The 12,812-nt window shown below is 35.0% G+C and overlaps 1 protein-coding gene and 1 long non-coding RNA gene across 4 annotated transcripts in view; both read left to right on the plus strand.

Annotated features, from left to right (window-relative positions):
- The window catches only part of LOC126379114 (uncharacterized), an 82,062-nt gene extending 75,343 nt beyond the window's left edge, over nucleotides 1–6,719 (plus strand). For all 3 annotated transcript variants that reach the window (XM_050027721.1, XM_050027723.1, XM_050027722.1), the window contains exons 22-23: nucleotides 527–713; nucleotides 1,499–6,719. In XM_050027721.1, the coding sequence (XP_049883678.1) occupies nucleotides 527–713; nucleotides 1,499–1,576 (265 nt within the window). In that variant the 3' untranslated portion in view covers nucleotides 1,577–6,719. The remainder of the gene's footprint in view (nucleotides 1–526; nucleotides 714–1,498) is intronic.
- A 2,587-nt stretch (nucleotides 6,720–9,306) lies between these two features.
- LOC126379296 (uncharacterized) lies at nucleotides 9,307–11,035 on the plus strand. Its single transcript, XR_007568283.1, has 3 exons — nucleotides 9,307–9,450; nucleotides 9,870–9,995; nucleotides 10,862–11,035. It is a non-coding gene; the product is annotated as an uncharacterized LOC126379296 (long non-coding RNA).
- The last annotated feature ends 1,777 nt before the right edge of the window (nucleotides 11,036–12,812 follow it).

Genomic DNA, 12,812 nt, shown 5'->3' on the forward strand with positions numbered 1-12,812 from the left:
GCTCCTCGGTGAGCCGTATCGCCGTCTATAATGGTCTAACCATCTATGTTAGTGAATTATTTAGAGAAGATATAGACAATTGATATGTCGTGGTTTCCAGGATTTGAGGTTAATGGCAATGGACTCGCTCCCTATTACAGGACTTGAACATAGCTGGCGAGGATTAGGTGTACTATAGACATCTACCAGCCTACCCCTTTGGAGATACAGGCGTGACGCGAAGTCCTTCAGGGTTCCCGCATTCGTCCAAGTAGTTCATTCCATACAATTGAACTGTCTGAGAACTGATATTAGGCAGCTAAAGAACGTCTAAGGCCCTGTGCCGAGGTTTTTCTTGCAGCTTCTTTTCCCCGGCTATACAGGTTGTGAGAAGCTGCAATAGTTTTAGGCGGATGAGACGTTCGTTATGTAAAAATTGACGATTCAAAGTGTAACTATGTTACCTACTGAATAAAGATATTTTTGAATTTGAATTTTTGAATTGGTTACGTCAACAAAAGACTAAAACCCGTCTTATGTCCACCAGATCTTCAAAACTGAAAGACTTGCGCCTCTGCGACCTTCGCTGTAAGTACGACACAGCCAAGAATTGCCAGCTCAACCGCGAGATCGCCAAGCTGTCACCATCCGGAGACCTGTGGACTTCCAAGATGACCCTGGAGTGCAACATGGATAGAGTCATGAAGGTGCGAGCTGGATTCAACGCTGTCAAGGTAGGTTTGCCTTCTATCGTTTGGGTTGTGAGGTATATTACCAACCTCAACAACCCTAAATTCAAGGTTATTATTGAACCGCCAAAGGCCCCTGACATGGCTCATGTAACGACTACGTACCAAACTAGGGCTCAGAAAGTGATTTTTGTGATATGTCCCCACCGGAATTCGAAGCCGGAACCTCCGGATCATGAGCTCAATGCTCATCCACTGGACCACATAAGCCGGGAGTGGAGAGTTTAAGAAAAAAAAATATAATTTAAAGTTAAAATTACAGTTAGTCTGTCCTTTGTTTGGTAAGGACTTTGCAGGCTTGATTCACCTGATTGTCCGGAAAGTATGATGATTCCGTGCTTCGGAGGCCACGTTAAGCTGTTAGTCCCGGCTATTGGCCGTAAAAACATCTCCACCAACCTGCAGTAGAGCAGCGTGGTGGAGTATGCTTCATACCCCCTCTGGTTGATCGAGGGCAGGCCTGTGCAGTGGGACATATACAGCGTTTTAGTGACATCGTAACGAATACTAAGAGGGATGATTCAGCTGATTACTCTGAGTTAATATCAAGTGGAATTTTTCATCGCAGAAGTATAGAATTGAAAATACTTAATTAAAAAAAAACTAAAAACAAATCATGAATTTTGCGACGGAAAATTTCACTTGATATTAACTCAGAATCATGGTCTGAATGATCCCCCTGAGTATTCGTTACGATGTCACTAACACCCTGTATAGGCTGTTTAGGAATTTACGATGATAAAAAAATTACAGTGTCTTTTTTCTTTCAGGACCTATGCTACTTATCACCTGAACACAATTCGTTCGTCGAATACAATATTCACATATACAGAGATTGCCATAACTAGGCCATTCTAATCTATAATTCTTTGACTATAAATGTAGTATGATCAATCCGCACTGGGCCCGCGTGATGGTTTAAGGCTCGATCTCCCTATCCATCCATAGGGAAGGCCCGTGCCCCAGCAGTGGGGACGTTAATGGGCTGATGATGAATGCTGTTTGTCAGAATATTATGGTAGCCACGTGGTTATATTGACAAACCATTGGCAGAGTTTAGAAAAATCGACCTTATTATTACTACACTGTGATCGTTATTTCTGGCTTATTCTGATTGTGAGAATATTGACGAAAAACCACGGAAAGAATTAGTTCCGAAAGAGTTTAGAACATTTGACATGTCCTTTCTGCCAAAAAAGCATTGTTTTTCCACAATATTCTGACTAACACCATATGACCCTACGAATAACGATCACAGTACAGTCATGAGCAATATAATGCACCCACTTTAGGACTCTGTCGCACTAACATATTTGACATTTAGTGAGACTTACAGTTCAGTTTGTCAAAAAAGTTAATGTGACATGGTACCAAAGTGTATACATATTAATGCTCGTGACCGTACACTACCTAGTAATATGGTCGATTTATGTTTGAATCCTAAGTCATAGCGAATGATTGCAAGATGTAATATCGCTGTTAATCTACCGCCAGTTATGTGGTTCTCTAAAAGCAACTTCGGTGCTCTCCTCGCGGTATAGGCTGTGACGTCTGTCAGCTTCGTACAGAAGTCACCGTCGACCGCAGCATTCCTATACATCAGGGGGGTTAAAATGGCCACATCGAAGCAATTCATCTAAGAAAGCAATATTGCTATTTGACATTTATTTGCATTGCGCACTTTTATATGCGCAAATGTCAAATTGCAATATTGCTTAGATGAATTGCTTCAATGTGGCCATTTTAACCCCCCAGTGCCTTAAAGAACTACACCCTAATGCCATGATCACACCTACCAAATGGACGGGCGAGACAGTGCGCTCGGCCGAGTACTCGGTGTACATGAACATTACAACGAATGCACAGCCGAGCGCTCGGCCGAGTTATTTGGCGAGATAGCTACTCGAGTTATTTGGCGAGATAGCTACTCGAGTTATTTGGCGAGATAGCTACTCAAGTTATTTGGCGAGATAGCTACTCGACCCCTATTCTGTTTGCTAGGCTAAGTATCCACCCCCGCGCTTCCCCGCACTGTCTCGCCCGTCCACTCGGTAGGTGTAATCAAGCTATAAGACTTCGTCAGCTCGGCGTCTTCTAAAACCCATTGTTAACTCAGCTGACGTCAAAATAAAGTCATAATTAAAAGAAAAAGCGTCGCAATAAATCTCTATTTAACTTAGAATCTCTTTTAGAATCTAAATAATTATTATTCATATTAAAAATGATCAATTTTGACACTTCACATTATGTAAGTATTTTAGTATTTATATCGTAAAATAGATTATATTTCTTACTTATAAATTATACATTCCAAAAGTGCAATTAATATTAATCTATCCGTCCTGTAACACATATCTGGGTAACAAAATAACTTAGGAAATAAAAAAAAAACTATAAAAATAATCTATAATGAATCCTGGGGGGTTAAAAAGGCCACACCATAGCAATTCATCTAAAAAAGCAATATTGCAATTTGACATTGGCGCATATAAAAGTAAGTGCGCAATGCAAACAAATGTCAAATAGCAATATTGCTTTTTTTAGATGAATTGCTTTAATGTCGCCTTTTTAACCCCCCCTGATAATAATTATCAAGAATTATTAACAGTTAGGAAACAGGATAAAAAGTGCAAGTTAAAGAAGATGTTAACCTACACTACTGCTTAAATAATGGATTAGCAAGAAACTTTACCGCATTATGTTCTCTCAAATCCTATATCAATGCTGTACTATTAATCACAAGAAGTTTTTAAGTTTTTGTTTTTAATTTTCTGGATTACTTAGGTACTTACTTATTTATTCTCCCGCCCCTTTTATCGCACCATCGGAAAGTCTCCCGCCTGGAAGCAATCTAGCGTGGCCCACTTGGAAGTCTTTAAATAGGCTCCGGACACAGGTTGGCCGCTGCAAGGATAATCTCTGCAGGTAGGGATATCTGGTTAATGGTTGCGATGATTGCGAGTGTGGAGTATCACCACAAACTATGGCTCACCTTTTGTGCTGTCCTAAGTGCCCTAACACCTGCACTATTAAAGACCTTTACGAAGCCACTGACAATGCCGTAAGCGTGGCCAATTATTGGTCAGCAAAAATTTAGTATCGATCGCCATCGACTCGCAAAGAAGAAGAAGACATTTATTATATTCAAACATTGACGAATGAAACTGTAACTCTCTTTTAAAATTGCTCTACCTAATCCGGGTCCACGCGTGTTGCTCACCTTATGTTACCAATCTACTACCATGCAGAACGCAATAAATGATTACGATTACTATTTTTGTTCCCGAGAGCATATCCCATCCCATTTTGTGACCATACCACACACTTCACATACTATTTGCTACATTTTTAAAGTTATTTTGTTACTCTTTAACTGTATTTATCCATATTTCAGCTTATAAGTATGATATTAATTAAAAAAATGTTACAAAACAAACTAAAAAATATCACAAACGTTGGTGCCACAGATTATTTCTGTTTATTACCTACAAATGTTCTTAGTAATTTGAAAATATATTTAAAATTGTAATTTTTCGTTTTCTTCTTAGAATTAAAGTTTTTTTATTATACAATTTGTTGTTAAAGGAATTGGTTTGTTTTTAATTAATAAAAAAAATATATTTTATACAATTTTACTTGTATCTATTTTTGGTGGTAGCTATTTTTTAATTTATTGGCCCTGATACCTGGAGACACCTCCTAATTTTATTTTAAGTTAAACCTGTCATTTTTTTATCTGCCGAAAAGGAAAGTGACGGATGATTGACAACTGTTAATTTAAAAAGAAAGAATGGTTAACCCAGGTGAATAAATAATTATTATAAGCATATATAATTCTGTCGGGTTATTGGCCAATATAAAAAATTGGGAGGACTTTTTAATTTTCTTCATAAAATTGACGTGTGTTCCACAAATTTTATGCTAGTCGATTGCCCGTCCTTTTCCTTTTCGGCGGATAAGCAAATGACAGGTATAACATGCAATAAAATTAGATGGTGTCTACGGGAATTAGCACCATTAGCTATTAATTTTAAAGGATTTGTCTGATTTAGGTTTTTATTTAATTTTACATTCCAGTTCTAAATGTAATAAATTAAATAAATGAAACGTATTTTTCAGCTTTATTGTTATATTTTAGAATAATTTTGTATACATTATTAAATAATATGACATAATCCTTTGTCATTTTAAATTGTTTAATTTTTAATGTAATACTCAACGCAAGGTTTTTTACAATATTTTTTGCATATTTTTAAACATACTTTTAAAAGGATTTGTATTAGAGGAACCTTAAATTAATTATAGAAAAAATATTGGCCGCTGATATTTTAAAAAGTATTTGGTTTATATACTTTTAACATATTATATTTATTTTAAATAATCTTATAAAAATTCGATTTTCGTCACTGTGTATATGGAAAGAGAAAAAACGCAATGTACATTCCAAGCCAGTACTTAATTAGATGTAAGAATTAAATAATGAGGAGTCAAACTAAAACATGTCAACATTCCGTTTAAAATGTACATTTTTCATATTTACCTTTAAAAAAATAGTCAAAAAAATCATCACAATTTAATTTTTTTACGTTAAAAAATATACTTATCACGTATTTATTGTGAATGCAACATTTTTGTTACAATTTATGATTTATTTTAATTTTATGATTTTAAACGCCTATTTAGAACATTTTTTACAGTAAATAAAATGTTAGTATTAAGAAAATTACGTGTCTTTGACGTTTTAATAATTTGCAATGGTTTCTAGTTAAGGTTAATATTACATCTTGCCATATAATAGGAGATATTCTTTATAAAATATACACCACTTCATTTTTATAACGTATTTATTAAGATCTGATCTTCAGAAGTGATCTTTTTTGTGTTAATTTTCGTCGTCAGTTGAAATTTTCATTTCTCATTGGCAACAAAAAATTTGGAAAATTTTGTTCTGGAAACAAGAAGATATTTAACGATGGTAATTTTAGATATTTTTGTGCCTATCAGATTTTTTTATAAATGTCAAAAAATGCACTTATAGGATCTAGGTGTAACACTTTAATGCATTAGGCAACCTTTTATATGATTTGTACTGAAAATGGAATTGAAGTTGCTTTAAAGTATGAAAAAATATCATGAGTTCATTTATTTACGAAAAATCAAAGACAATAAATAAAGAAGGGTAGTTTTATAATTAATTATTTTTTGAAGTTTTTTTTTTCATTTGCTTTTAACGCAAAAATGCATAGCTAATAAAATAAATGAATAAAAACAGAGCAATCTCATCCAGAAATATCAATTTTAATAATAAAATATCAGTTTTAATTCAGTGATCGATTTATCTATTAAAATTAATTTACGTAATAATATTTCATTTACAAGTGTTTGCCTAACCTTAAGGAATTCTGCATATAAACCTATCCTATATTTTAAATTCATAGGAAAATAGAAAAAGTTATTAAAATATGTAAAAATACCACTTTTCATATTTATAATGACTTCAAAACCATTTCAGTAACATTAGGTATTTCTTTTGATATAAAATTCGAATTTTGATAAACGCAGAAGGCCTATTTCTCAAATCGACAACTGAATCTTGATTGGACCAATTTCAAAAAGAACAATTATTATAACTTATGTATAATAATGCCAAATGTGTACATGTTTTAAAAAAAAATCTGTAAAACAAACGTTTAAGTCCCAAGAAATTATTCATTTTATATGAACATTTCGGATCGTTAACCGGTCATTTTGAAATTTGTTTTTTTTTTCTGAGAATTAGCCATTTTGAAAATTGGTCCAATCATGACTAATGTCGTTTTGAGAATTTGGCGTTCGGCCGTTAAGGGAAACTTGTAGGATTTAGATAATAAATTATCAAACCTAGTATATTGTGTACCTACTAGTATTTATAATACATCCCTAGTTTTAGTACATAAGTATCCACAAATTTGTATCGTGTAAGAATAATGAAATAAAATGTAGAGGTTTCAACGTTGTTTTATTTACTTACACTTTTAAGAAAGCAATATTGCTATTTGACATGTTTGCATTGCGCACTTAATTTTATATGCGCAAATGTCAAATTGCAATATTGCTTGTTTTAGATGAATTGCTCCGATATGGCCTTTTTAGCCCCACAGTATCAATGTCAACTTAAAACACCAAAATGCTCAGCTGAGGCCGAGTCGAGTGGAGGAAGAGGGGAGTTAATATAGAAAGAAAGAAAGTGTATTAAATATCGAATACGGGTGTAAGTAAACACCCCGATACCGACCCCGCCACCCCGATACCGACCCCGCCGGCGTGGTCGACGATTTCCCTCATTCAGCGCTTATCGCTATCGACCCACTAGGGTCGATTAATTCTTTCAAATATTTTTCCTCTCGGACGACGCCCTGAGCCGAGGTTCGCGCCCAACTGGGCACCCTCAGGCCTGTTCTCTTAAATTTTGTACCGGGTGAGAGCCCTCAGCGCTCCCCATTTGTCCGCCCGACTAGTTAATGCCATCTGCGGCAAATCTGCACGTCACGTCAAAAAAAAAGACACTGCAGCGTAACTAACTATCGGCAGAATACTTATATTTGGCGAGCCGCAAATAGTTTTAATAACCTATGCGCTACAACTGAATTAGATTTGTTCAACACTGGTTGTGAGGCAGCGAGACGTGAGATTAGCAAGCAATTCTTTAACCTGTAGCATAGAATAAATAATACTGTATCTAGGTTGAATGACGCGTGCATTGTGAGTGTAGCCTTTTTGTACTTACATTTTGTGCTTTTGAGACAGTAATGGTTAACTGCTGACTTTGTTATTATGCGTAGTGTAATGTGCATTAGTGCAAACCTTTTTGTTTGTTTTTTTTTTCAATTTGCTATCTGCGAGGGACTATAATTGGCTTTCTGTTTTTACCATAAGTTGCTACTAAATTAATTATAGTTGTTGTTACTCCGAACATTAAATAAATAAATAAGTAAACGGTCGTACAAATAATAGTGGGCGACAAATAATAGTGAAGTGAGGGTAGTTACACCAACAACATATAATATAAAATATATTCGGCTCGCCAGTCATCCCGCGACCGTGGTCGCTGCGAAGCGATCGAAACGACGCGCCGGTTCTATCCCCGGTATCGGATTTGCACCAATGAGTTATTAGTTCATCTTAAGTGCAGTTTTCACTAACACACTTGGCTCGGTCATTATAAACGGCGATACAGCTCACCTATCCTGTCACCTGCCTGTCCTGTGCCTGTTGTGCTTTTCTGTATATGTTGTCCTTCTTCTATCGTGTGGATTGTGAGATGGATTACCAACCCCACCACCTTGATGTCAGGGTTACTATGGAGCCGCCAAAGGCCCTTGACATGGCTCATGTAACGACTACTAACTTACATCAGTAAGCAGTAACCGGGACGAACGACTTAACGTGCCTTCCGAAGCACGGATCATCTTTCTGTAGGAAAATCAGGCAAACTAGGGATCACAGTGATTTTCATAATGTCGCACCCCCCGTGGAAAAACGCAGTAAGTGGACTAGCGACATTTTTTTTTTATTGCACCATTCAATTCAGCGTACACGAATACACCTTCTCACAAATTTTCATTACGATATCAGTAAAAATGAAGAAAATATTACAAAAATAATGAAATTGTGCAACATTCATAAAAATATTTTTCCCCCATAATAAGAAAGTAAGTATAACTACATGATTTTTTTTTCTAATTTTCCCATATAGTAAAGTCATAATAACACTTACGTCGATTTTACACGAAAGTTTTTTAGGATGGTCGAGTCGTAAGTAAACGTACTGACATGTTTCACGACATTATACGACACGACAATGGTTGTACGTCTAGTTACTTCGTTCTTTCACGAATCTTGTAGCGTTACTTTTTGGTGTAACTCCAGCTACTTGCCTATTCTGCGAATCTTTTAGCGTAACGGTTTGGTGTAAATATAAATACGTAGTTTTTGCAAGCAAGGTTTGATATTACTATTACGTTATTTCAATTAACTTCATTTTTCGATGACATATTTTACACTATACTCTTCGTATTATATGAATACAACTCTTTTAAAGGCAATAATTTGAATCATTTGTCGTGTTATTCTAATTACCTACAAATATGTACTACTTATTAATGTCCTAAATAAATATACTTAGTTATCACTAGCGTAAATCCCTACGTTTTATTTGGTTACTGTACTTACGCCGCGCCGGCGATATTAGAGAGGTATTACATCTATCCACCAATTTTTTGTCAATCTCGACTTTTTATTCAACCAAAAATCGACCCTATTATTACTGTACTGTGATCGTTATTTGTAGGGTCGTATGCTGATCGTGGTTTTACCACGGTAAAACAAATATCACCCATAGACAAAATTATTTCCGACGAAGTTTATAAAAAAACGACCTTATTAATATTTCACTGTGATCGTTATTTGTAGAGTGAAAGCTGATTGTCTATTTGTGATCGTGGTTTTACCACGGTATTCCGTCAGTCAGCATACGACCCTACAAATAACGATCGCATTGTAGTAATAATAAGGTCGATTTTTGTTAGAATAAAAAGTCATGATTGACGAATGTTGGATAGATGTAATAATTATCTCTCTATTTAATTTGTTCATGGTGGCTACTCGAAGCGTGCATATCTTTGTGTGGAAGTAAAAAACCCAAGGATTATACGTATGCTCAACTTGGACAAAATCAAAGATGGTGAGTAATTTACTTATAAATAGACTAGCTAGATTTTAGGTAAGTACCTATTACCTTACCTACTTAGTATATTACTATTTATTAGACTATTAATATTATAAATATTTTGTTTTGTAAGGTTTACACAGAAGCATCAACTGTAGTATTTCGGCGTGGTTGTGAATAATCTACCTAGTTATATAAGTTAACTTTTGCAAAAACTCCCTTGATTTTGTTGTTATTTGTTCGCTTGAGTTTGATATGCATTTTATTATTAACGCATTGGTACTAACCTTCTATTTAATACCTAAATAACGATAAAATATCTAGGTTTGTGTCTAATTATTAGGGTGATTTGGTAATGGGTCCTTTTTATTTCTTAACGTCCATTATGTACCTACCTACAAACAATGTATTTAAACCATTGTTACAATTAACAGATTCCACTAATACTGCAACCCAATCCAGTACAACCCAGTGGAAGAATGACCAGAAATGCAAAAATATTTCAAGAAACTATGGGATATTTTCTCGTCGTAGTCAACATGAGACACATTCTCTTCAAGGTTCGTATGTACCTATCCGTATCCTACTAAAGTCGAGTAAACTTCTCCTTCTCTCGTGTGGGTTGAGACAATTGACTGACCTCATCTACCCTGGTATCAGGGTTACTACGGAGCCGCCATAGGTCCTTGACATGCCTCATGTAACGACGACACACCTGCATACTTATTTAAGCCGCAACCGACTGCCTAACATGCCCTCCGACGCACAGATCATCTTACTTTTGGGCAATCCGGTAACCAGACTGCAATGTCCTAGTGATTTCGCCGCTCGGCTGCGTTATGGGTGTCACTTTGAGTACTTATGTATGTCGGTAATTAAGAAATAGTACTAATATTAAAATTAATATTAGTACCATTTCTGATTTACGACTTGGCCGGGAAGATAAGCAGCTGAAAACGTTCCATGTTTTGTATGCCGGAATATCCTTTCAGTATTTGTATTCTAGATTGATATAGGTATTTACCTACTAACCTGGAAGCGGCGCGTGGTAAAGTTTCTCTGAAATAGTCAGTGCCTGTGTATTTGTGGTATAATTATTCTGTTATTTTCCTCTTATCATAACAACCACAAATATTTTTGATTTGCTTAATGTAGTTTTTTCTAGAGTTATCTCTTATGCAAACCAACTGGCTTTTATGGGGTTTTAGCCAAGTTGCAAACGATTAAGTACGTAAAACGACAGTGATAGTGATTTGAGAGATTGACATGTAATCACATACATTTTTATCACTGACACTGTCGCTTTTTTGGATACGTTGGAAAATTGGCTCATCTCTAAGCTTACTATAATAGGTATTAATGGTTATTTTTCTTTTTAGTAATTTGTTATCATACTTAATAGTTTTTTATATTTTGTCATTTGCAGGTTCTACCGAAAAGCAAAGAGGGGGTGATCGGAAAGGAGCAAAATGTTCAAGAAAACTCTTAATGACTAACTAAAAATGAAGGTTTTTCTAATAAAGGCAAGTGCCAAAATGTACCGTATAAATATATTTTGTGATTATGCATGTAATAATTAATAAACGTTTTAAAATTCAAAGTTAGATTTTAATTACAAATATAAATAACTCCCTGAAAACTGAAAACCCATACGGCTCAAACGGCTTTCGGCACAGCTAGTAAATAAATATTCATTTTTTTAAAACAAATTAGAATAAACACTTAATTTAACACTGATTTTATTTATTTCAATATACAGGCCCAAAAGTTCACGTTCAAAATGAAAAATTTGATAGAGGGGCTCATTAGCCACCAGAAACACCCCCATGTATGTTCAGCGATTATTTACGGTTTAGGAGATCTGACCCATTTTACACCTTTTTCTTGATTTTCTATCTTACTTCAGAAATCATCATTTTGTCGCTATCCCTTTTTTAATAATTCAATTTTTTTCTTTCTAATTTCTAATTATTTTGCTTCATAACTATACCTAAGGATGTGTATCGCTAGGTAAACAGTCGAATGAAAGATAAAAAGTCATTGGAAGTTGGAATTCAAAGTGAGAATTCGTCTAAATTGTTACAGTTGTTAAAACTTCGCCGAAGAATAATAAACACATGAGATTGTCATGAACCCTGAAAGTGTTTTTAAAAACTGTTCCATTTAATAGGCTTTTAGACACATCCAAAAAAGTACCCTTAATAGGGTCATCATCATCAGCCGTATGACGCCCACTCGGTCCTGCGCTGCCCGCATCCAGCGGCTTCCCGCGACCTCCTGGGCATAAAACTAAGTAATTAGCCCTCAAAGATTTTAAGACAGAAAGATTTTATTTTAGTATCTCATAGTATGTATGTAGTAACGGTTTGGGGATACCCAAACTTTTTCCTTCATTACAATATGAATACCAAAAGTGACTGCAAGTTTTGTCTTCAGACTGTTGCTATGTCTACCCTGTTAGCGATTATGAGCGTGATTTTTTTATTGAAAATGTGTCTTTGAGCACCTTTAACAACGTTAGAAAGAAGCAGCTACCTACATTGTATGAGAATGTAATTTTTCCTTCAAATCTGTCTATCTTGCAATCTTTGAGGTCTAATTACTTAGTTTTTTGCTTCTATTAAGGGTACTTTTTTTGGATGTGTCTAAAAGCCTATTAAATGGAGCAGTTTTTCAGAGATACTTACTTTCAGCGTCCATGCCAATCTCATGTGTTAATTATTCTTCGGCGAAGTTTTAACAACTGTGACAATTTTGGTCCAATTCTCACTTTGACTTCCAATAACATTTTTTTTATCTTTGATTTGACTGTTTTTATTTTTTTACCTAGCGGTATATGTCTTTAGACATAGTTATGAAGTATAATAAGATAATTATGAAGTAAGGGATAGCGACAAACTGATGATTACTGCAGTAAGCTAGAAAATCTAGAAAAAAGGTACAAAAGAGGTCATATCTCCTAAACTATAAATAATAATAAATAATGGCTGAACATACATGGGGGTGTTTCTAGTAGCCAATGAGCCACTCTATCTAATTTTTCATTTTGAACTTGAAGTTCTGGGCCACCCCGTATAATGTATGAGCATACATACTTCTACATTCTAGACAAACCCCTGCAACAAACATGTATTTAAAGCTACATACAATTATTTTGAGATATTTCCTTATTAAAAAAGCAATTTCTATAGTTACACTATCAAAGATCATTTACTTTCACGTGGAACAAATAGGTTTCTCAACTTACGCAAAACATTTTGTTAAAATTTTTCGTGTAAGAACGAAGTAACTAATACTTACAACATCCGAGTACGATGAAATCGGAAGGTGAACAACGTTGTAGGTAAAGTTACAACTGTCAATGTTGTTTGCACTAC

This window comes from Pectinophora gossypiella, chromosome 28, assembly GCF_024362695.1.
Source record: "Pectinophora gossypiella chromosome 28, ilPecGoss1.1, whole genome shotgun sequence".
NCBI classification, from domain to species: Eukaryota; Metazoa; Arthropoda; class Insecta; order Lepidoptera; family Gelechiidae; genus Pectinophora; species Pectinophora gossypiella.